At 42.3% G+C, this 25,776-nt stretch overlaps 1 protein-coding gene and 1 non-coding gene across 3 annotated transcripts; one reads left to right on the plus strand and one right to left on the minus strand.

Annotated features, from left to right (window-relative positions):
* The first annotated feature begins 202 nt into the window (after positions 1–202).
* Positions 203–6,093, plus strand: hey2 (hes related family bHLH transcription factor with YRPW motif 2). 2 transcript variants are annotated; one of them, XM_033021209.1, is made up of 6 exons: positions 212–836; positions 975–1,053; positions 1,156–1,239; positions 1,472–1,553; positions 2,326–2,688; positions 3,410–6,093. In XM_033021209.1, exons 1-6 carry the CDS (start codon positions 754–756, stop codon positions 3,550–3,552), a joined length of 834 nt encoding a protein of 277 aa, XP_032877100.1. In that variant the 5' UTR covers positions 212–753; the 3' UTR covers positions 3,553–6,093. The 2 variants fall into 2 exon arrangements, with proteins under 2 accessions (XP_032877099.1, XP_032877100.1); XM_033021208.1 differs by having other exon boundaries at positions 203–836; positions 2,326–3,535.
* An 11,526-nt stretch (positions 6,094–17,619) lies between these two features.
* trnae-cuc lies at positions 17,620–17,691 on the minus strand. The gene has a single exon. It is a non-coding gene; the product is annotated as a tRNA-Glu (tRNA).
* Between the last annotated feature and the right edge of the window lie 8,085 nt (positions 17,692–25,776).

A 25,776-nucleotide genomic window follows, 5' to 3' on the forward strand; every position in this document is an offset into this window, starting at 1 on the left:
AACGCATGCCTACTTTACTTAGTTAGTATTGCATTCCTATTTTAAACAGCCGTGCTTCCTACACAAACAATCTTAATAGAATTGAGGAAAAAAAATCACTGCAGTGATTGTACAGTACATATCGACTTAATTTTCTTATCGATGGATGTGGAGCAAGGGCAACACGGGATTTTCTCCATGTGAAACAAAAAAATAGTTCAGGTTTCTGGAAATGAACATGCCATGCCGATCAAAAATATGGTTTCAATAGAACAACAAAGGCCGATGGAATATGGGAATTGCATAATTTCATATTTTATAAATGGGATATTAACACGAGAGCAATACTGGAACTTTAATGTAGATAAAACACGTTAACATTGCACATAAATGTTTCTCCTACCAACTTAAAAAAAAGTTTCTAGAAGTTCCTCTAACAGCCGATCCCTTTTAAGTGAAGTGGACAGAGAGCTTTCCCACGCTTTCCCCGACCCGCGCGTTTGACGCAGGGAAGGGGGACGTCGTCGTGTTGCGCCAATGAGAAAGGCGTCTCCTTCAAACCCGGAGCGTCGCGCTGTCAATCAGGGCTGCTTGCGGGCTGTGGGACAGAGTGCGCTCAGCGAGACATTGCAACATTGATATAGCTTATACCGTGGGAAAGCGCATCACACTGCGCTCTGGCTGCCTGGGTGGCTGGAGCTAAACCGCCAGCTTCTAAAAAGCAGACCGGAAAATTGTGTTTCTCCCCCCCCCCTCTCTCTCTCTCCAGTGATAATGAAACGTCCTTGTGAAGAAAGTTCTTCAGATAGTGATATTGATGAAACCATAGACGTGGGGAGCGAAAATATCTGCGCAGGGTGAGTTTTCGTCTCTTTTACGGCGAAGCTTGGTGTACATTTTAAATGGCACTTGGTAGTTCAATCTTTTCATTCTTGTGATTGGTATAACACGGGGAAAAAGCTGACAGTGGCGATCCCTTTCTCCCGTTTTAACAGGCAGGACAATAATGTACTCATGAGAGCCGGGTCTCCGTCTACAACTTCCCAAATAATGGCCAGGAAGAAAAGGAGAGGGGTGAGGGTGCTTTTCTTTTTGTTGTAGTAACTTTTATGGGTCACGTTTTGATTGCTTTCTAAAATATTCAAACTGTCCTAACGGTACGATTTGCGTTCTTAGATCATCGAGAAGAGACGTCGAGATCGTATTAACAATAGTTTGTCGGAACTTCGTCGACTGGTCCCCACTGCTTTTGAGAAACAGGTAGATTGAGCGTGATCCACTACGTTTTTACATTCTATTTTTGCACTCAGTCTTTCCAATTTTACACAAAATAGCGTTTTAACCTCGTCAATTTAGTGATTAATTTAGTGATGTGATATTACATTGCCCTTTTATGGATACTTTAGTGAAGTACTACATTGCAATGTTAGTGTTCACCATTGAAACGAGTGAAAATTTGGCAAAGTAACTGGGACATTTTTCTGCTTTCAAGGGATCAGCAAAGCTCGAGAAAGCGGAAATACTTCAGATGACGGTGGATCATCTAAAGATGCTGCGGGCAACCGGAGGTAAAGGTAAGAAGTTAATTGAGCGCCTCTTCAAAGGCCACGTGGAAGGGGTAACCTAAGGAAACAGCGCGCTGACAATTGTGGGCGGCCCGGCAGAGTGCAGTGGAAATGCTAATAGTATCACTGAGCTCGTGGGAAAGAGCCGGCGAGACAAAAGCGGCACTTGACCTCGGCTTCTGTTTGCTTTTCCTAACATTGCGGGAGTGAGTGCTTTGTGAAACCGGGGAGTCGCATGCAGAGATTGTTTGGACTTTTTTTTTGGCTTGGAGCAGCCAGACCTGCCCAGAAAGACAAAACAAGCACAAACACATAAACAAGAGGCCTCGGCGACATCTCCACACCGCCACCTATTGTGAACATTGAGCCACAGACCGGTCCCGCAGCGAAATCTGTAAGAACTATAGCAGTTTCCTTACAGTCGTGTGGGATGAGGCAATCTGCTGGAAGTAATTCATTCGTTTAACCTAATTTATCCGACATTTTATGGTCACGGTGAACTATAACCATTTTCATCGGAGAATAATTACGGATGCCGCTGATTCACAACTCGTAAACACTAACGGATGATTGGTATAAAAAAAACATCAGATACGAAACTCAAATTACTGATTGAAAAGTATTTAAATCAGACATGTTGAAGTGGTGATGAAAAGTCACAAAGTGCGGCCAGCATGATATTCAGAGTTACAGTCTGACAGCTTTGGTATAATGAACAGGTAGCCCGTTTCCATGCAGTGTGACTATCTCGCTAACTTTTACTGATCTTTCTGTCCCGCAGGGTTTTTTGACGCCCACGCTCTCGCCATGGACTTTATGAGCATCGGTTTCCGGGAGTGCTTGGCCGAGGTGGCCCGTTACCTGAGCTCGGTCGAAGGTCTCGACACGTCGGACCCGCTGCGACTCCGCCTTGTCTCTCACCTCAGTACCTACGCCTCTCAACGGGAAGCGGCAGTGATGAGCTCGTCGGTGGCTCATCATCACCATCACCACCAGCAGCAGCAACAGCGGCACCAGCATCACCTCCAGCAGCACCAACAACACTGGGCCGCCGCCTTCCACCAACTGCCCTCTGCTCTGTTGCAGCACCACGGCCTCGTCAGCGACAGGCTGCTGGCCACCGCCACCTCCGAACTGCACCCAGGTACCGCCATCCCGCATCGCCCGGAAGGCTCTGCTTTGCTCACCGCCACTTTGGCGGCGGCGGCGGCGGCTGCTGCAGCGGCGGCCGCGGCTCAAAGCGACACGTCGCTGCGGGCGGTCCCCATGGGCGCCGCGGGCCGAGTGGCCCCGCTCTCCGCCTCCCTCCTCTCCCTCTCCGCCACGGTGCACGCCGCCGCTGCCGCCCACACCTTCCCTCTCCCGCTTGGCACCTTGCCCGCCGCTGCCCTGTTGGCCCCAGGCGGCGCAGTGTTCAACCCGCCCCGCTTTGCCGCCGTCCCCCATAGCGGCAGCGGCGGGGGGAAACCTTATCGACCTTGGGGGATGGAGATAGGAGCTTTCTGAACCGGACTGAGTGCGGAAGAAGGACAAATTCTGCTCCCCTCCCCCCACCACACACACACACACACACCTATTTGACATGTCACACTTCTGAACCAACCTTCCTTCCACACTCCTCTCCCTTATCACCACCGGCCTCACCCGCGCCCTGCGCTGGTTGAGATGGGACTTCTTCAGCGGTGCCGGCGCTCGCTGTGGGAAACAGCGAAGGGCTTCACTCTCCATTGTACCTGACTACTACTGGCGAACTTGTCATTCACCTCCACGCATTCACGACAGTCTGACTTCTGCCGCCTCATCATCAAAAAAGGAAGCGCTCGTGAAAACAATGTAATTGATTGAAAAACACTTGCTCTCTGCAGGGCCTTGGCTTGTAACCCACTGCAAGAGGCATCAATATTGTTACGAGCAAATCGACAGCAATTTTACACGCGAGCTTTCTGCGTTCAAGTATCCCAATGTCGACTATTATGTGTACGCAAACCATTCCGCTGTATCTCCATGAGGTGGTTTGCTCCAATGGACCCTCACGACAGCTTAACCACCAGAGAGAAAAGAAACGCCTTCCTCTGCCATCAACATCTAGTAAGAATAATGGAATTAATCAAACCTGACGGATTTTGGATGGTTCTCGGTCGTAGCGCGGTTTCTTTCGTTTGCAAAATGTCTCGCATACTTCGCAGGATATCTTTATGGATGCGTAGCAGTTTTATTTTCCGTTTGAGACTTCATCCTGCAACCACAATGTCGATCCTTAGAAGAATAACCAAGACGGAACAATGGATTAATTAATTTCAGTCAAGCCCATAGATAGTGTTTAAGAAGGAACTGCAGATGCTGGAAAATCGAAGGTACACAAAAATGCTGGAGAAACTCAGCGGGTGCAGCAGCATCTATGGAGCGAAGGAAATATGCAACGTTTCGGGCCGAACCCCTTCTTCAGACTGATCAGCCCGTAGATAGTTTTCGGTTTTATTTTCGCCTGGAGATTTTTCCCAGTGGGATTATAGAGCACCTACCGGAAATGAACAGGATTTTAGGATTTGGAGTGGTGTGTTCTCCACAGCACCTGCAGTAGTATCAAAAGCAATAATATGACAGCATTCTCACGCCGCTGTGCCTCAATCTGAAACTGCTGAACAGAGGTGAAGATGGCGACAGCAGCAGTAAATGACAGCGTCCCTAATTGGACACCAGTTTCTTTATGAGAAGTACATTTATATGCCAACATCACCAACTGGGATATTATACGAACTGTGTTTTCTTACGGCAGTGGAAATGGCTTGGTGGCACAAGGTCTGAGCCGAGTTGGACACTTGTGGAAATACAAAGGATTGACTCGTTCAGTTCATGTCAAAAGTTTAAAACCAAGGGGCAAAACAACATTTACAGTAGCCTATGTTAAGTTCTTTAATCATTCATCCATAGAGCATATTTCACTTACCCTGATCCAAAATATGGTTGCCCGGATTAAAAATGTATAGCCTTTATTAGTTAAATATTAACTAATTTTAAATTAAAAAAATGACCAATTCCCATATTTTCAGTGGAAACAACAATTGGAGATTTGCATGGAAACCTTTCCAGAAAATAAACACATAGCCCTATCTATACATGAGTTTACAAACTGTGCCAACCTTGTTTATTCTAAACCCGAGTCCAAACATATACCTGCATTTGACAGTACTGTACATTTTGAGGTCCTCTGATTATCCAGTGAGCTTCATGGTGTACAGTGAATAGGTGGGCAAGGGGCGTCAGTATCTGAGACTATTGTGATTAATTTTGTACTCACCTGTTTCAACCATTCTCTCAGAATACACAACATGGGGGATTATCATAATTGTTACAATGCAGAGGTTTTAAGCTTAAAGTAGTAGAATGGAGAATATTTCCTTGCATTTCCTTGTACTTCGTTTTGTTCATAGTACAGTTTTAGCATCATTATCTCATGTGAATGAAACACTTTTTCATTCTTTCTGTTGCCACTTAAACTAAATTACACTAATACAAATATACATTGAAGTGGATAGAAATTAGCTTATTCAGCATGAAAAATGTCACTAAAGCAGCATATGAATACCATTGAAAGGGCATTTTATTCATGGCTGTTGACATACTAAAGTAGAATTTTACAAATAAATTTACTTTTGTTGCATTTTACTCATCCTCCATTTTTCAATGCTTAGAATACTTTTATTACAGCTAGATTAAAGAAATAGAACTTCTCTATTGCCACAGGCTAATACTTTGCAGGATGCTTTCTGCTTAATTATCTTCAAAATGAAAAGTGAAAGTTATTATTATAATGTTAATATAATAGATATTACATTCAATCAGTAAACTGTTCCACACAATAATAAATAAGTGAATTAGCTGCACTTCTTTTTCAAAACAACTTAGCATCAGATTAATATGTTATCTATGCAAAAACAAACAGGGATGATTAGATAATTGGTTCCGTTAAAGGTAATTTGGAACTCCTAGACCAAAGTTCATGCCATGCAGCAAATAATATTGGTACCTAGGGACTTAATTGCCCACAGTTGATACATGTGGATGGTCATTGTATTTTGGAAATATTTTTAAATATATTCATTCATTTCAATGTATATATGGAAGACACTATTTCATGAGAAAAGCCTTGCAGAAAAAGCTTCCTACATATGAAAGAGCAATTATATCATCAATAAATTGTGCTCATTGGTCCCTTTACCCAGTCACATTTCCACTCAGTAATCTGCTGCTATAATGGCATTAGGTTAAGCAAATTACTTTTAATTTGAGCCTGTCCAAAATCTATTTTTTTCCTTTAAGGAAAATGTAAAATATGGCAAAAGGATGCTTGTATGCAAGGTCAGAGATTAGGATGTGTACAAATATAATACTGTAGATAATGTGTTGCACTTGAATTCTCTGCTGTGTGGAGAAGACAGTGATAAAAAATAAGTTTACTGTATGCAGGTGATGATACAATACAAATGACACTTTTTGCTTATTTACCTGCATTCTATAACCTGTTATACATTAAATGTTTATAAATATACACTGGTTTTACAAAAAGTGTGCTGGTCATTGAATATCACATCTAATTGGTTCTTGGTAAAATCAGGTGACTTTTCCTATAAATCGTCAATCTTTAATCTTCACAAGTGAAACAAGATAAGGATGTTTTTTTTTTAATCAAGGATGATCTGCTGGAAGAACTTAGTGGCAAGGGGATGGTTGGTATTTAAGGGCGAGACCCTGCACAGCTCCCAAAACATTGGTCATCCTTTTATTTCCACAGAAGCTGCTCGACCTTGAGTTTTTATTCTCTAGATTCCAACAGCTGCTGTCTTTGGTTGAAAAAATAATCAGAATTGATTATAAATGTTAATATTCTGAATGTTCTAAATTAAATTTGACTGGCCAGGATCCCATATTCGATCCTGACCATGGGTGCAGTCTGCGTGGAGTTTGCACATTCCCTCCAGTAGAGGGAGGCATTTCCTGACAAGGAACCAATTTAGCAGCCAGCTCTTATGCATCTCCTAACGGTTATCTAAATATTGGCAAGGAGCATAAGCAGTTTACCTGCCCTTGACAAAGGAATTGATTCCTAACATAGAAAATTAACTTTAAAATGGGAAGAAATATCTTATTTCAACAGCTTTCACCTTTTTTTAGAAAAGGTATATGGAGAGAGTGAATGATGTAAAACAAATAGACCGAGGTTTTATATAGAAGTTCAGATAGTAGGGAAACACAAAATGCTGGAGTAACTCAGCAGGACAGGCAGCATCTCTGGAGAGAAGGAATAGGTGACGATTCGGGTCGAGACTCTTCTTCAGACTAGAGTCTGGGGAAAGGGAAATGAGAGATATAGATGGTGATGTGGAGAGATGTAGAACAAATTAATTAAAGATATGTGAAAAAGTAATGATGATAAAGGAAACAGACCATTGTTGGCTGTGTGCTAGGTGAGAACGAGAAGCTGGTGTGACTTAGGTTGGGGAGGGATGTAGAGAGAGGGAATGCAAGGGTTACTGAAGTTAGAGAAATCAAAATTTATACCACTGGGTTGCAAGTTGCCCAAGCAAAATATGAGGTGCTGTTCCTCCAATTTGCGCTTAGCCTCACGCTGACAATGGAGGAGGCCGAGGACAAAAAGGTGAGTGCAGCAGGTCAGCAGCAACATCATGACAAATTGTTATATTGGTCTCATTTGCCACAGGTACCAACTGGAATCCTAGGAATAGTAGATAGGAGAAGATACAGCAACTCAATATTAGATGACAATGTCAGGAAGAAAGAAGCTGTAGGGGGCTGTAGAGGCTGTGATTTTAATTCATAGCCAGGAATACATGACTGTTACGAGGTCAATAATCAAAAACATCCAATTACTTTACAAGTTTCAATCTGCATTACTTGTAGAAAATAAACAGTTATTGGTGACAAATTTGCCTATTATAGGTGGGGGTGCATCTGAACATCTGGCAAGAGAAGCAAGCAAATTTTGGGGGGATTTTCATTCTTATATACATATTAATATGTACAAGTATACTGGGCTTGTGATACAATGCAAAAACAATGTAATTTAAAACGCCATAGCAATTCATTGTAATTGTTAGCTACAATTCCGTTCTGAATATATGTTCAGCTATCAAAAGGACTTGCATAAACCTGAGGTTTGGGCAATTTCCATATAGGAAAATTCACAAATCTGTGTAAATCAAAAGTTCTTTATCAACTCTCTGGTCTCAATGCTATTCTCTCATTGGTAGATTGTGCTCTTTTATCAAAGATATAAATTCAAATAATAGTTTGCCAATTATAGACTGCTTTATTCCCTGGGACTTGTTTCTGGGAAGAGAATGGATTATGTAATATTTACAAAAAGTAGAAAACAAAGATTAAGATTTGTTTTTATCTACAAACTTTATGCAATGATTATTTTGAATTAATGTTCTTTATTGGGCTTTAGTGTTCTCAATTAAGTTTAAAAGTATAGTTCAATTAGAAGATATCTAGAAAACTACTTTAAATTGAGAAACAATATCAAAATAGTAAACAGCACTTTTAAGCACTTTAAAAACAATAGGTTTAATAGGGCAACAGTAATGGAAAGTAAAGTAAATATATTGCATATTATTTTGCAATATAGCACTAGCCCATTATACTTAGGCATGTATATTAATACATATATTATGCTAAACTTCGGATCCAAAGGTTTCGAGAGAGATAATACTGTCAGGGATGCCAAGTATGACTTCCAAAACAAGCTGGAAATCACAAATATTTGAGATCCATGTCCTTGGTCTACAGATGCAATCTGTGGCAACAATGTATCTTTACTGGACAGGTTTAATGCCTTTTATGTCTGTTTTCAACAGCCAAACAAAGTTCCACTAAGGCATGCTCCCCATTCTCCGCCGGCCCTGATCGTTACATCTCGGTTGTATGTCAGATCTGCATTCACAACGGCAAACGCTCAGAAAGTACCTGGCCCGGATGAAGTTCCTGGATGGGTTCTGAAATCACCACCAATTAATTGGCATGGTTTCTAGCTTCAATCCCTCACTTCAGCAATCTTCCGTCCCTATTTGCTTCAAGAAATCCCCCATCATTCCAGTCCACAAGAAAAATAAATTGACCTGTCTAAATGATTCTGTCCAGTAGCTCTAACATCAACCACAATTAAGGTATTTGAAATAATGGTATTGGTCCACATTTGCACAAGCCACCCACACAAACTAGACCTCAGCAATATGCACAAAAGAAAAATAGGTCTCCGAAGGACATTATCTCTCTTGCATTACATTCAGCTCTCGATCACTTTAATAATGAGAACACTTATGTCGGGATGCTATTCACTGGCTACAGCTCAGCCTTCAACACCATAATACCATACAAGTACTCCTCGACCATGATCTTGCAGCCACCATCTGCAGTTGACTTTTGGACTTCTCTGGCAGACCTCAGGCGGTTAGAGTTGGACATAATATTTCCTTCATTCTGACCCGCAAGACATTTGTATTATGTGCTTACTCCCCTGCGCTACTCTCTGGGCATCCTTGACTGTGTGGCCATTCACACAGATGCCTTTCTGTCCTGGGCCTCCTCCAATGTCCAAGTGAGGCCAAATGCAAATTGAAGGAACACCACCTCATATTTCGCATGGGCAGCTTACAACCCAACGGTATGAATTTGATTTCTCAAAGTAACCCTTGCATTTCCTCTCTCTCCACCCTTCTCCCACCTTAGTTGTCCTACTAGTTTTACTGTCATCCTGCTTAGTTTCACTGTTTGCACCCCCTCGTTATCACCTCCCCCACAGCCAACAATGGACCATTGTAGGCTCCACCTTTCCTTGATCATCTTTGCTGGCCTTGATTTGTTATTTTCATACCTTTCATTCTTTTGTTCTTTGCACCTTTTCATGCCTCTAGTCTCCCTCTCTCCTAACCCATAGTCTGAGGAAGGGTCTCGACATGAAACATCACCTATTCCATTTCTCCAGAGATGCTGCCTGGCTAGCTGAGTTAGTCCAACATTTTGTGTCTTCCTTGATGAGAGACTAAAATGCATTTAAAGAAAGCTGGAAAACTACACGTGAAAATAAGGATATGCTAATACGATTGGATACAGGGTGATAAAACTACTTTCAAGATGGCGGTGGCGGCGGATGGAGGAGAAGAACGGTATTGATGAGCGGGCTGTGAGCTTGTCTCAGCGTTCAGAAGTGATATGGGGGTTCCGAGGTCTGCTATGGGAGGCACAAAGGTGGAGCGGTGGCTGCCAGAGGTGAAAGGATGGCAAGGGTCGAGGTGCCAGTGGAATGAGCCATTACACACCCTGCAGCAAACGGGGGGTCACGTGGATCAGGCACTGCTGGAGGCCCCACAGACGAATGCGCAAATCGGACGTGGCCTGCAGCAGTGCAGAATGGCAGAGGAGGACAACAACAGCATCGCAGTGCATGCTAACCACTGCATCTCAGACCCTGTGCCACCCCTTTGAACCATGATAAGACTTGATATATTTAAGAACGATACATGGAAGTTGGTGCTGGAAGTGTGGCAACTCTTTGTGTAGAAGTCTACAATTTTTGCACTACACTCATTGCACACTTGGACATGTATATTGGGTGTTATTTATAGTATGAGTTTACTGGATTGCATGCAAAACAAAGAATTTCACTATATCTAGGTAGATGTGACAATAAGTACCATTGAAGAGCAAAATCTGCCTGCAGAGAATAACAAAGCAAATGGCTTTTTTATAGCATAGTTCAGTCACTTCTATATTGTTTAGACTGCTAAATAATTCCCAACTCTTGTAGGACAAAGAATGTTGGGAATATTTAGTCCTTTGAGCCTATAGCTCTGCTTCATTTGATCATGGCAACTTTGTGATGCAACTCCATATTCCTTATTCTTTAAGATTTACTTTGGTCAATTAAAAGCTTTGAATCACAAAATCAAATATTAACAATTGATTTAAAATCAATTCCTATCTATGACAAAGTTCCTAAGTTGCAGATTTGCTTCCTAATATTTGCACATTTTCTTTAGTTTTTAGACAAAATAACAGGAATTGCCAGTTCTACATAATGTTGGATAAGGGAATAATATTGCCCTTTAACCTTTAATTTCCTTCATCCAATTTACATCAGATTTAAAAGAAGTTACATGCACTAAACTGCAACTATCCTGTCTCCCCCACACATCGGGCCACCCGGGGCGGCGACTGCGGGTGCTAGGAAGGCCTCGACCACGAGTGAACATCTGGGAAGAACGGAGGGGAGGCTGGCTGGACTATGGTGCCTTCCTCACCTTGGTGCCACTGTGTTATGTTGTGTCGTGGACTTTCAGTGTTTGTGCTTTTTTTTAAATTCTATTTAATTTTTAATATGTTTTATTATTTATTATTATTTATTTATTTTTATTTTTATGATACTGCCTGTAAGGGAAATTCATTTTGTTGTCTCTAACTGAGACAATGACAATAAATTTGAATACAATACAATACAATACATCCTCCAATACTGTTGCTTTGCAGGGATATCCTTGGAAAAAAGAGTTAGTGTTGCGAGTCACAGTTTAATCACAAAATCACCGAGGTACATATAGAGAGCGTCTATGATAATCTGTGGAAGTAAAAATCCCCAAATCCATATTTTAACCATGGGAAAGGTGGAATCTTTGACAACTTCCTTCAAGGTTGAAAATAGGACTTTGTTTTCATTGGATAGCTTCTCCATTATTTTCTCTTCACCATTTTCTGCTTGGATGTGTGGGCATAGATCATGGCACATACAAGTGGTTGCTGCAATTTGTGCCTATCCACATATCTTCTGAAAGCCTTTGAGAGAAATTTCAAAGCAACTGTGAAATCTCATATAGGATAGGGAAACTTATATTTTCAAGCAATATTGTTTTTATAAATACGATAAACAATGAATATAAGATTGTTAATTTGTTTAATTGATTTCTATAAACAGCCTCCAATGTGTATGATTTTCCAGGGTTTCCCACTATTATTTTTCTTCAGTTTTGGTTCACTCATTTGTTCATCATACTTTGAGCTAATCAACAAAGTTACAGTATTATAGCGAGATACAAAAGAGGAATTTTGGCCTGGCTATATACAATTCTAGATAGATATATCAAGTTAATTCAAAGGTTATCAATGATTCAGATTAGATCTTAGTATGAAATGAGGCAGAATCCAAAAAAAAAAAGACCAACAACCACTGTGGGTCTGTGTGTTTGCAACGTTGAATCACAGTCATGACACAAGGAATCAAAGAAAACTGAAATGCTTTGATGTAAATTTGCTCGCCTATAAAAAATGATTTTCCAGATTAAACAATAGAGCCAAGCCAAGCCAGAATTTAATCAAAATAAGAAAATATACATCTTCTGTAAGTACTTTAAACAAAACCAATTTGGCTTGGCCTTACATAATGAGGTTTGTCTGTCTCCCCCAAAGTATTCAAGAAACCAGACAGGATCCACAAATAACAAAATACTTATGGTCGGGTTGTCTACAGGGGAGGTCTTAGATCAAATATTAAATCTGTGTGGCCCCAAGGGGCTATAGCAGTTATCCTGGAGTCAGACTGATAACTTCTTGGCTGTATATACGATTTGGATAGTTCACATGTGGCCCCGGAGAACAGCTTATGACCTCTAGCTTGTTACCTGGAAGTTCCTGTCCATTTTTGTTAATTGCTTTCCATATGCAAAGCTCTTTCTTCAAAGCATTTGAGTTTGACCGTAACAGCTGAAGGAATAAATTTTGCTTTTATTTCAACTTCAGTTGTCCAGGGATTCCATTTTTTGACTAATGAAAATGAAGTAAAAACAGTACAGGAATAACTTAGAAATTGTAGCACCAACAGCATGCTAAGGAATTAATCCATTTTTGTTCTCAACCACCAAGGCACACACTTATACAAAAAAAAGTGCTGGAGGAACTCATCGGGCCAGGCAGCGACCCAGGAGAGACCCACAACATCGTCTGTCCATTCCTTCCGCAGATACACCCTGATCTGCTGAGTTCCTCCAGCACTTTTATTTTAGCTCAAGATTCCAGCATCTTCAGATTCTTGTGTCAACATACTTATTCTGCTAGTTTAATGGAAATTTGATTACTTATTAGCGGATTCCATGAAACGAGATACCTTTGCTCTCAAATCAAACCTCTGGGATAATAACAGAAAATACACTGCAATTTCTGAAGAAGGGTCTCGACCCGAAATGTCATCCATTCCTTCTCTCCAGAGATGCTGCCTGTCCCACTGAGTTACTCCAGCATTTTTGACTACCTGCAATTTCCGATCTACTTTTGGGGAAGTTACATGAAATCAGAACAATAAACGTGCAACATTATTTATATTGTTGAAATCCGAAGCATTCTTGATCCTTTTTAAAGAAAAATTAAAGAGTTTCATTTTTGGAAATAGTAATATATAAAAATTAAGTTGTGTGTTGACCAATCTGACCTTTTAAAAAAAAATCTGACTGCTGCCCAGCTGCTGACGTTACAATAACGGTCAAATGTTTACATCTTCTGGTAGAGATTTTCCTTACGATTTCAAAAAATCCACTCCTGTGTAAATTTGGTGAATTATTTCCTGAGATATTTACTAAAATTTATCACCAAACTGACATTTTAAAAAAATATAACGGTTGCCAAGCTGCTGACCTCACAATGCCTTTCTTAGTGGCCCCCCCACCCGCTTTGGATTAATGCAGCTGCTGTTAACGCGCATGCGCAGTTTTCCACGAGGTACATTAGCCCACCCCCCCCTTTCTTCAAAACGCGCAGAAAGATCGAGCGTTCTGCAGATCCGGAGGTCACAACCGCTCCCTCACAGCCGCTCGCTCGAGGCATCGCTCACAGTTGCTCGCTCACAGCCGGAGGCCACTGGCTTGTTTCTGAATCCTCTCCGTCTCCCCGCCCAATCGTAGAACATGGCGGCAGCGGCCGTTATCGTCGCGCGGGGCACGTGATGAGAAGGTGGCCCTGGCGGCCATTACTCCCTCTGGGAAACCTGCAATTCCTCTGTTGACCGCAGGGACACGGGGAATTGTGACGCTAGAGCTTCTGAGGCTCTCCACGCCGCCCGAGGTCCAGAGAGCTGCCGAGGCTCGCTGCCCTTTCGCAGTTGACCCCGTCCGAGCCGCCTGCTCACCGAGTACAAGTCCGCCCTCTCCCTCCCCTTCCTCTTCCCCCCTTCACCCACACTCCTCTCCCCCTCCTCCCACTTCCTCCCCCCCTCTCCCGCCCCTTCCCCCTCCTCTCCCGCCCCTTCCCCTCTCTTCACTCACTCCCTCTCCCCCTCCCCACTCTCCCCTCTCTCTCCCCTTACCCATATCCCTACCCCTCCTTCCCCACTCTTCCCCCTTTCTCCTCCCCCTCCCCTCTCTCCCACTATCTCCCTCCTCCCCCTACCCGTCCCTCCCCCTTCCCTGCCCTCCTTCCCCACCCCCTCTCCCCCTCCCTTCCCCCCACCTCTCCCCCGAACCTCCTCCCTCACCCCTCCCCCAAACCTCCCCCTCACCCCTCCCATCCACACCCTCCCCTCCACCCCTTCATGATTTTTCGGGTTTAAAGCTTTAAAAATGACAAATTTCACAAATTTTTTACTATTAAAATCAATCCTGCCAGCTTCCAACACAATGTTGCGACACAGGAACACTCTCAACTTTTCACCTCACATGAGGGGGAAGGCGAACTGCTATTGCAACACGCGTCTTGAGTTCGAGGACCATGGGGGCTACGGGTAGGGAACGGGTGTGTTGGGGGAGTACCTGCACTTGATCTAGCGATATTTAAATCTTATAGATAATGGCACCAACATTTTGAAGAAGCTGACATTGAGTACAATGGCTGACGTCCACACAGCCAAAATCTTTGCACTCTTTTTTGGGCAATCCCTCAGATGAGGGACATGCTTTACCTCCACTTCTGTGGGTTCCAAGGTGACTCATGAGGCTAATATGCGACCGAAAGACCCGGCCATTACTGGGACATAGGATGTGTGAAAGAGTGGGCAGCTGTGTAATTTGTAAAGTGTGTGCTCCCAATATATGGATTCGAGGTTCTGAATACCATCCCAAATGCTCCTTATCTCAGTTAAGAGTAGACATGGTTCAGGGATTCCCACAGGTCAATGAAAATACTATACTAGTTCAAGGCTCCTTTAGTCATTTCCTTTGTCCACCAGGTAATCTCTTTTTGTGACGAGACTAAACTGTGAGTAGAGTGCATTTCTCAGGTTTAGTGTCACCATGTGAAACACATAGCCTGTCAATGAGAATTGGCTTAGTGTTAGTAAAATCAAATATAATGATCTGAAAAGGTATGGAATCTTGTGCTCTTTCATATTCAGAATTACAACTAGATCACAAAAGCAATCTGCATAAGCATCTCAGAAAACACTGTTGTGCCTCATTGGAGGTGTTGGCTTAGCAGCAGATAATGCTGAACCACTATCAAGCATCATCTCCCCAGACAACAGCCCTGTGGCAAGACCACCCCAATTGGCCCAACAAGGGCAATGGCGAGGTTGTGTGGAATATCATCAGGAAAAGTCCTAAATTTAGACCCGAAACATCATCTATCCATGTTCTCCAGAGATGCTGCCTGACCTGCTGAGTTACTCCAGCATTTTGTGTTTACAAAGTCCTTTACAAAAATAAAGGACTTTGACTCACTTTATAAAAAAAAGCAGTGAATAAAAGGAAACTATTAGGAGGTTGAGTTCACAAATTTGCCTGGATCTTAATGATCATCTTTATCCATTATTGGGTTGGATGATTTATTGGATCTCACCATGCCTTAAATTCTCAAATATTATTCTGAACCTGCTATTTATTATAACAATAGGAATATCTAAGGAGGTCTAGTGTCCTCTAGTGTTCTCCACTAAGGAGGACACAAACAATCTTCCTGATATAGTAGTGGCCAGAGGATCTGGGGTGATGGAGGAACTGAAGGAAATCCACATTAGGCAGGAAATGGTGTTGGATAGACTGATGGGACTGAAGGCTGATAAATCCCCAGGGCCTAATAATCTGCATCCCAGGGTACTTAAGGAAGTGGCTCTAGAAATCGGGGATGCATTGGTGATAATTTTCCAATGTTCTATAGACTCAGGATCAGTTCCTGTGGATTGGAGGGTAGCTAATGTTATCCCACTTTTTAAGAAATGTGGGAGAGAGAAAACAGGGAATTATAGACCAGTTAGCCTGACATCCGTGGTGGGGAAGATGCTGGAGTCAATTATAAAAGATGAAATAGCCGCACATTTGGATAGCAGTAACAGGATCGGTCCGAGTCAGCATGGATTTATGAAGGGGAAATCATGCTTGACTAATCTTCTGGAATTTTTTGAAGATGTAACTAGGAAAATGGACTAGGGAGAGCCAGTGGATGTAGTGCACCTGGACTTTCAGAAAGCATTGGATAGGGTCCCACATAGGAGATTAGTGGGCAAAATTAGGGCACATGGTATTGGGGGTCAAGTGCTGACATGGATAGAGAAGTGGTTGGCAGACAGGAAACAAAGAGTAGGGATTAACGGGTCCCTTTCAGAATGGCAGGCAGTGACTAGTGGGGTACCGCAAGGCTCGGTGCTGGGACCGCAGCTATTTACAATATACATCAATGATTTGGTTGAAGGGATTCAAAGTAACATTAGCAAATTTGCAGATGACACAAAGCTGGGAGGCAGTGTGAACTGTGAGGAGGATGCTATGAGAATGCAGGGTGACTTGGACAGGTTGGGGGAGTGGGCAGATGCATGGCAGATGAAGTTTAATGCGGATAAATGTGAGGTTATCCACTTTGGTAGCAAAAACAGGAAGGTAGATTACTATCTAAATGGCGTCAAGTTGGGAAAAGGGGGAGTACAACGGGATCTGGGGGTCCTTGTTCATCAGTCTATGAAAGTAAGCATGCAGGTACAGCAGGCAGTGAAGAAAGTGAATGGCATCTTGGCCTTTATAAGAACAGGAGTTGAATATAGGAGCAAAGAGGTCCTTCTGCAGTTGTACAGAGACCAGTGAGACCACACCTGGAGTATTGTGTGCAGTTTTGGTTCCCTAATTTGAGGAAGGACATTCTTGCTATTGAGGGAGTGCAGCATAGGTTTACAAGGTTAATTCCCGGGATGGCGGGACAGTCATATGCTGAGAGAATGGAGCGGCTAGGCTTCTACACTCTGGAGTTTAGAAGGATGAGAGGAAATCTCATTGAAACATATAGGATTGTTATGGGTTTGGACACGCTAGAGGCAGGAAACATGTTCCCAATGTTTGGGGAGTCCAGAACCAGGGGCCACAGTTTAAGAATAAGGAGTAAGCCATTTAGAACGGAGACGAGGAAACACTTTTTCTCACAGAGAGTTGTGAGTATGAAATTCTCTGCCTCAGAGGGCAGTGGAGGCAGGTTCTCTGGATGCTTTCAAGAGAGAGCTAGATTGGGCTCTTTAAAATAGCGGAGTCAGGGGATATGGGGAGAAGGCAGGAATGGGGTACTGATTGGGGATGATCAGCCATGAACATATTAAATGGCAGTGCTGGCTCGAAGGGCCAAATGGCCTACTCCTGCACCTATTGTCTATCTCCAAAAATGCACAAATACAGAAAAATATACCTTTAGATTCAATCGTATACTTATTTTGTGATGCATTACAAATAATGCAAAGTAAAAGGATGTAAAAGTAAACTAAAATATGTTGGTCATTCATTTTAAAATAAGAGCACAATGATTCCTCGCAGAGACGGAGAAATGACCAGCGTAATTTGAAGGAATAACAAGTAAAATAGACAACGTGAGTTGAAGATAGCAATTTCACAGGAACTGGTCGCTTGAATAATTATTTGTAATATATTATTTGCACTTTAGTTTCTGCCTTTTCAATCTGGTATTTAAATGAAATGAGGTATTTGTATTTATAAGCCTTAAAAAAAGTAGAATTAAATAAATATTATTAATCATATGATTACAGCACATAGTTTATGCAAAGTGTTAAATGCTAAAATAAATGATTGAGCAGTTATAATTTAAAATGTAATTCCCTGACCGGGAATCGAACCCGGGCCGCGGCGGTGAGAGCGCCGAATCCTAACCACTAGACCACCAGGGAACCTGAAGAAATCAACCTTCAGTGCATATACGAGTACAAGAGCACGGGTTCGTCAACGTATTAATATTCCAGCGGTTAATTATGCACGGGATGCACGGGAAACCATGGCGACAGACAGTGCCGCGGCCTGAAGATTATTCCTTTTAAATTTAACTTAAAACCCCAAGAGTATAATTAAGAAATTAAACGTGGCGGCCCAGAGATTATTTCCTCAACATGTATTTCAATGCACAGGGAAACGTGACACTTTATTTGGAGATAGACACAAAAACTGGAGTAACTCAGCGGGTAGACACTTGTTAAAAGAAACCTAATGTTTGCAGTTGGGCGATGCTGAGAGACACAAAGTGTCAGAGTAACTCACTGTCCGGCACTTTGTGTCCTTTTGTAAAGCAGCAGCAGCAGCAGCTAACAGTTCTGTGCAATGTTGTTCGAGGATATGAAACGAGAAGTTTATCCTAATCCCCCTTTCTCGCCCGTCTCCAATAACTTGTATACTTGACGCGTTGTCGAGGTTCCTGAAAACCGAGCGAACAGGATTCTGCAAACCACGCACGAAAAGGCAAGGCTTTATTTTGTTTTGTTAAAAGCAATTTTATTTTACAGTCATTTCATTTTTCCGTATCCATGCCTCAGACACAAGGCCACGTATTTAACTTGTCGAATTGTAAATCCTGCCCCCTTCTGATCTGCTTGTAGAGTTACATGCCGCGTTTTCAAATGTGCTTCGTATTAAATCAAATGTATTTCACAACTGATAACCTAAAGAGAAATGGCATTTGACTACAAATCCCAACCAGACTCCGTGCTCTTTCAAGAAACATCCCCCACCCCCTCTTAAGAGAACACTGCCATTATTTCTCCTCATCACCACAAAAGTTGGTCTTATGCTCATAGACCGTTTTACAGGAAATGCGTCTTTGCAACCCTAAAGAAGCCAATGCCAAAGATAAAATGTACATCACATGTTTGCATATTATCATTGTTTACCATGCCTTGTGATTCCAGACCATTTCCCGTCTCAACCGCACCCATTCATAATATAAATAAATAGTAGATGTCTTACTCGATAGCTTTTTGTATTCCAAAAAAATTCATTGTGCAGTTGTAAAGTTACTGAACTAATTTAACAACAGGGTTGACGTAAGTACACATTTTGTTTTGTCTTACCTGTTTTTTGATTGGTAAGATCTAGCCACTAACTAATGAGAAAGTGAGGCCTTTTGCTGTTACAAACTTGGCGGGTGAAGAGCATATGTGAAGGGAAATGGACAAACAATGTACTGGTCGGGACCCTTCTTCAAACTGACAGAGGTGGGGGATTGGAGTGGGGCAAGAACTAGCAAGTGAGAAATTGATCCAGGTAAGGAGAGGTGATGGAAGATGCCAGGTGGTGATGGGGTTGGATGATAATCAAGGCTGGAGGTGATAAGTGGAACGGACAAAAGGGTGCATATAGTGGGATGTGATGAAAAAGGAGATGGTGAAATGTGGGGAGGAAGCAACGGTGCAAAGAAGGATGGACAATAAATACCACCCTTGATACTCTAGTAGAGTGGATAAGGGAGAACCAGTGGATGTGTTATATCTGGACATTCAGAAGGCTTTTGACAAGGTCCCACATAAGAGATTAGTATGCAAACTTAAAGCACACGGTATTGGGGGTTCAGTATTGATGTGGATAGAGAACTGGCTGGCAGACAGGAAGCAAAGAGTAGGAGTAAACGGGTCCTTTTCACAATGGCAGGCAGTGACTAGTGGGGTACCGCAAGGCTCAGTGCTGGGACCCCAGCTATTTACAATATATATTAATGATTTGGACGAGGGAATTGAATGCAATATCTCCAAGTTTCCGGATGACACGAAGCTGGGGGGCAGTATTAGCTGTGAGGAGGATGTTAGGAGGCTGCAAGGTGACTTGGATAGGCTGGGTGAGTGGGCAAATGCATGGCAGATGCAGTATAATGTGGATAAATGTGAGGCTATCCACTTTGGTGGCAAGAACAGGAAAGTAGACATATCTGAATGGTGGCCGATTAGGAAAAGGGGAGAAGCAACGAGACCTGGGTGTCATGGTACACCAGTCATTGTAAGTAGGCATGCAGGTGCAGCAGGCAGTGAAGAAAGCGAATGGTATGTTAGCATTCATAGCAAAAGGATTTTAATATAGGAGCAGGGAGGTTCTACTGCAGTTGTACAGGGCCTTGGTGAGACCGCAACTGGAGTATTGCGTACAGTTTTGGTCTCCTAATCTGAGGAAAAACAGTCTTGCCATAGAGGGAGTACAGAGAAGGTTCACCAGACTGATTCCTGGGATGGCAGGACTTTCATATGAAGAAAGACTGGATAGACTCGGCTTGTACTCGCTAGAATTTAGAAGTTTAAGGGGGGATCTTATAGACAATTACAAAATTCTTAAGGGGTTGGACAGGCTAGATGCAGGAAGATTGTTCCCGATATTGGGGAAGTCCAGAACTCTTCCTCCATTTTTAAAAAGTGGGTTTACATTAGCTACCCTCCAATCCCCAGGAACTACTCCAGAATCTAAAGAGTTTTGAAAAATTATCACTAATGCATCCACTATTTCTGGGGCTACTTCCTTAAGTACTCTAGGATGCAGCCAATCTGGCCCTGGGGATTTATCGGCCTTTAATCCATTCAATTTACCTAAAACCACTTCCCGACTAACCTGGATTTCACTAAGTTCCTCCGTCTGATTTGACCCCCGGTCCCCTGCTATTTCCGGCAGATTATTTATGTCCTCCTTAGTGAAGACAGAACCAAAGTAGTTATTCAATTGGTCTGCAATGTCCTTGTTCCCCATGATCAATTCACCTGTTTCTGACTGCAAGGGACCTACATTTGTTTTAACTAATCTTTTTCTCCTCACATATCTATAAAAATTTTGCAGTCAGTTTTATTTCCACCAGTCCTCTGGTAGCTGCTTTTTCTGGCTAATTTGTATGTTTCATCTTTTGTTTTGATACTATCCCTGATTTCCCTTGTTATCCACGGATGCACTACCTTCCCTGATTTATTCTTTTGCCAAGCTGGGATGAACAATTGTTGTAGTTCATCCATGCAGTCTTTAAATGCCTTCAATTGCATATCCACCGTCAACCCTTTCAGAATCAATTGCCAGTCTATCTTGGCCAATTCGTCTCATACCCTCAAAGTTACCTTTCTTTAAGTTCAGAACCCTTGTTTCTGAATTAACTATGTCACTCTCCACCCTAATGAAGAATTCAACCATATTATGGTCACTCTTGCCCAAGGGGCCACGCACAACAAGACTGCAAACTAACCCTTCCTCATTACTCAATACCCAGTCTAGAAGAGTCTGCCCTCTCGTTGGTTCCTCTACATGTTGGTTTAGAAAACTATCCCGCATACATTCCAAGAAATCCTCTTCCTCAGCACCCCAGCCAATTTGATTCACCCAATCTATATGTAGATTGAAGTCACCCTTATAACTGTTTTACCTTTATTGCACGCATTTCTAATTTCCTGTTTAATGCCATCCCCCAACTCCACTACAACTGTTAGGTGGCCTGTACACAACTTCCACTAGGGTTTTCTGCCCCTTAGTGTTTCGCAGCTCTACCCATATCAATACCACATCCTCCAAACTAATGTCCTTCCTTTCTATTGCATTAATCTCCTCTCTAACCGGCAACGCTACCCCACCTCCTTTTCCTTTCTGTCTATCCCTCCTGAACATTGAATATCCCTGGATGTTCAGCTCCCAGCCCTGGTCACCCTGGAGCCATGTCTCCGTGATCGCAACTATATCATATTCATTTATAACTATCTGCACATTCAACTCATCCACCTTATTATGAATGCTCCTTGCATTGAGACACAAAGCCTTCAGGCTTGTTTTTACAACGCTCTTATCCGCTCCTGGGCCTCTGTGGAACAAATCCCCGCGCTCCGTTTTTAAACTCACCGCCCGGACGCGGCTCCAACCGCTCCTGGGCCTCTGTGGAACAAAGCCCCGCGCTCCGTTTTTAATCTCACCGCCTGGACGCTGCTCCAACCGCTCCTGGACGCTGCTCCAACCGCTCCAATTGTTAAAAGTTGGACCATTTTTCTGATCCTGCGATCTAAATGTCATTCAAGTGTGAGGTGATGCAGGAGGAATAAGCAGACCACTCAGTCTTTGGAAGATTTGAATCTTTACAAATTAGAGAAGAAAAGTGTTCTGAAACAAAATAACTTGCTGCAGTATCTGTAGTGCATTTTATGTAATATGGAAATGCTTCTCTCCTGGGCATGGTTCCACCAAGGTATCTTATAAGTTGATGGGAATTCTCTCTGTTTTTCACATATTTCTCTAGAAATATACTTAGTTTAATTTTTCATTCTCCCCGTTGGATTGCAACCTTGTCGTGGTCGGGGAGCTTGTGTGTCTCAGTGACCCCTAGATCTATGCCAGCGGGAGATTAGTTTCCTGTTAGGGTCTCCCATGCTGGACACGTTGAAGGGTAGAGGCGAGACGAAGAGCGATCCACTGGTCCTCCAGGTTGGAGGTTGAGAACAGGGCTAACAACCATGTCTCGTAAAACAAATATGTTACGGAAACAGCAACTGAAGGAATCAACGCTACTGGGCATGATGGACTTCCAGGGCTATTGACCTGGGGTAGTGTCCAGAAGCTAGTCCAGAACAGACAGGAGTGGAGGACCTTCGTTGCTGCCCTCCATGCCAGAAGGCATAATATGCTGTAAGTAAGTAAGTAAGTAAATAATTTTTCATTAGCTTATCAGCATAGACTGTTATTTTTAGCAATGTATGTTTCTATTTTCTAGATCCATTCAGGTATTTTAATTTCTGTAAAGTATGGATAGTTATAACTATTGATATGATTAAAACATTGAAGCTTAGAATTTTTGAAAAATACATTGTAGGAAATGTTTTCTCAACTAAGAACGATGGTTTTCTGCTTTTCCATGAAAGTCAGGGAGATGGCCAGTTAAAATGTCAAAGACACGTACCAAACATGAAGTCATAAGGATCCTGCTATTTCCAATGATGATTGTTCTGACAATGCACACTCTTGCTCCATGTATTCCTGGGATTTATGGAACCCCTCAATCAATTTCTCTTTTGGTCTCAGTGGGTAAGAAACTGCACTCATTGGCGGTCAAAGCTCCCTATCATGAGTATTACTTAATAAAACTGGACACTGTACAATACCTATACAACACAATGAACTGGACACCATACAAGACATCCTTCTCAATTTACATATTCAAAATGAAGATTAGTTTTCAGGTTTGCAAAAAGAGAGGTGAGGCACAGAAATATAGTAATTTAAGGTACTAGTTTGTCTTTTGTACATTAAAATGTGACATGTCTTACATTACAACAACACATGTTAAACGTTTTTCACTAGCCATAAAGTATCTAGAGAGAACATGAGATTGTGAAGCATGATGTAAATGTATGTGCTTTTCTCCATGTAAAAAAAAATGTTCATTAACCTCCACCCTTAATAAACAATGACTCAGTGCAAACCATTTGCTGAACAACAGGAGTGAAAGGAAAAAACTAGATTTTGATTGAAGCAATACATTAGCCAAAGTAACACTTCTCTGCCTAGAAATTCAGTCAAACTCAAAGCAGTCATATATGAGACTTTCCTGAGTAGCACAATAGCTAGGCGTTGGCTGCTGACGGGGGTTATCAGCAGGTTGGTACTGTGCCCACAAAATATGTTGATGATAGGATTGATAATGAACATGCAGAACATGTCTTATCTCATGTGTAGGAAGGAACTGTAGGTGCTGGTTTACACCAAAGATAGACACAAATCCTAGAGTAACTCAGAAGGGTCTCAACCTGAAATGTCTTATTTCCTGTTGCTTTACTATTTCAAGATTTTGGAAGAAGGCTGACATTATAAAGTCAACAGCTGGCATTTCGACCAATTTATCAACTGCCTGTGGTTCACATGAAATATCAGCTTTTTATTTATTAGGACATTACATTTAGGTCTCTTGAAAAATGAGATAAAACTGGCAGAAAACAAGATAAAATGTGGAGAGTGAAGCAGTGTGGATTGGAAATGGAAGTTGATTCCCTTGATAATTTTTCTTTAAATTGTGTGGAATAGGTCTAAAATTATTTGCTGATTTGTTTAGTATTTTCCCATTCCTTAAATATTAAACCCGTATTCAACACTAGTCAGAGTCCGGAAGAAGCGCAATAGTGCATAACGTTTTTTTGGCAGAGAGTTCCAGAATGACCATGGTTTCTGAGGGGCACCTAAGTGAAATTAGATGTCTTGAACCTTCCTGTTCCTTTCATTTATTTGCAGTCTAAGATTCCAGCAGAGCACCAATAACTTCCTCCTCTGCATGCCAAACATGGTTGGGTTAGACTCAGCACAAGTTTATCAGCACCTTTTAATTAAATGGAGAAGAATGGCTGTGTGGAATGAGTATGTTTCAAGTAATTCACATTTTTTTAAATCAATTAAGCATATTTAGAAAGATTTAATTGTCAAACCAAGCTGCAATTAAAGTGTTCTAAGAATTTTCTAATGTTTGAGAGTTTTTAATTTAAAAATGTAGTGACTACTTTTTCATTGTATGTATTCTTCTCCATGCTTGTCAATAAGTTCATGACATAGGCGCAGAAGTAGGCCATTTGGCCCATCGAGTCCACCCTGCCATACAATCATGGCTGATCTATCTTTCCTTCTCAACCTCATTCTCCTGCCTTCTCCCTGTATCCTTTGACACCCTTACTAATCAAGAACATATCAATCAATTATTGACTTCAGGAGGTCCCATTCTGGAGAATACGCCCCAATCTCCATTTATGGGGAAAGTGTGGAGAGAGTGTCCAGCTTTAAGTTCCTGGGCACTCACATTTCAGAAGACCTCACGTGGTCCACAAACACCGCCGCGCTGGTCAAGAAGGCACAGCAACGACTGTTCTTCCTGAGGACATTAAAAAAGACTGGTCTGCCCCAACAGCTGCTGACAACGTTCTACCGCTGCACCACAGAGAGCATACTAACGTATGGCATCTCTGTGTGGTATCTCAGCTGCACGGAGGCGGAGAGGAGAGCTCTTCAGCGCGTCGTCAACAGAGCGCAGAGGATCATCGGGACAGAGCTACCAGCCTTGGAGGGCATCTACCACACGCGGTGCCTCAGGAAGGCCCTCAGCATCCATAAGGACTCATCACACCCCTGCCACGGTCTGTTTCAACTACTTCCCTCCGGCAGACGTTACAAGGCCTTCTACGCCCGAACCTCCAGACACAGGAACAGTTTCATCCCAAGAGCTATAGCGGCTCTGAACCGGCCCTAATGAGTGCCCCCCCACCCACCCCCTTTGGACAGTCTCCCTCAGATGGTCACGTCAATCAATTCAGCTTGTTTATTTATGTATTGTATTTATTTACCTCTCTTGTACATCAGTGGAGCTGCACACTAAATCTCGTTGCACTGACGTGCAATGACAATAAAAGATATATTATTATTATTATTATTATTATTATTATTATCTCCGCTTTACAAATACCCAAGGCTTGGCCTCCACAATTGTCTGTGACAACGTATTCCACAGATTCACACCCTCTGGCTAAGGAAATTCCTCCTCATCTCCTTTCTAAAGGCACATCCTTTTATTTTGAGATGCCATAGAAATTCACAGAGATTCAAGTTCTTTTGACAATCTTGAAAATGGGTAAACCTGGGAACATAATCTAACCAATTGCCAAAGTAATTCAACTATCAAACGAATCAAACGGTTATGTTTTAAACCAAGTTTTATCTTCCCCCTTCTCCCCCCCCCTTCTCCCCCCCCCCTTCTCCAACCCCTTCTCCCCCCCCCCCCCCCCCCTTGACAGTCTTGAAAAATCGCCAAAGTGGGACAGGCCCTTTACTCACCTTTGTCCCGTGGTCGTTCCTATCAAGTTCCCTTCAGATTTGATGTTATATTTCACAAGTTATTCATGATTTTTAAGTTTAAAATTTCAAGTTTAAAAAGATTTTTACTGCTAAATCCTTGATGGCCCAGTTTGCAACAAACTTCCATACAAAGTTGCAATCCAGGAACACCCTGTACT

The sequence above is a fragment of the Amblyraja radiata genome, chromosome 5 (assembly GCF_010909765.2).
Source record: "Amblyraja radiata isolate CabotCenter1 chromosome 5, sAmbRad1.1.pri, whole genome shotgun sequence".
Lineage (NCBI taxonomy): Eukaryota > Metazoa > Chordata > Chondrichthyes > Rajiformes > Rajidae > Amblyraja > Amblyraja radiata.

Excerpts from the sequence above, each read along its gene's own strand:
- hey2 (XM_033021208.1), top strand. The coding sequence starts at position 754 with ATGAAACGTCCTTGTGAAGAAAGTTCTTCAGATAGTGATATTGATGAA. Across the intron at positions 837-974 it reads AGCGAAAATATCTGCGCAGG|GCAGGACAATAATGTACTCA; the intron begins GTGAGTTTTCGT and ends CCGTTTTAACAG. Across the intron at positions 1,240-1,471 it reads CCACTGCTTTTGAGAAACAG|GGATCAGCAAAGCTCGAGAA; the intron begins GTAGATTGAGCG and ends TCTGCTTTCAAG.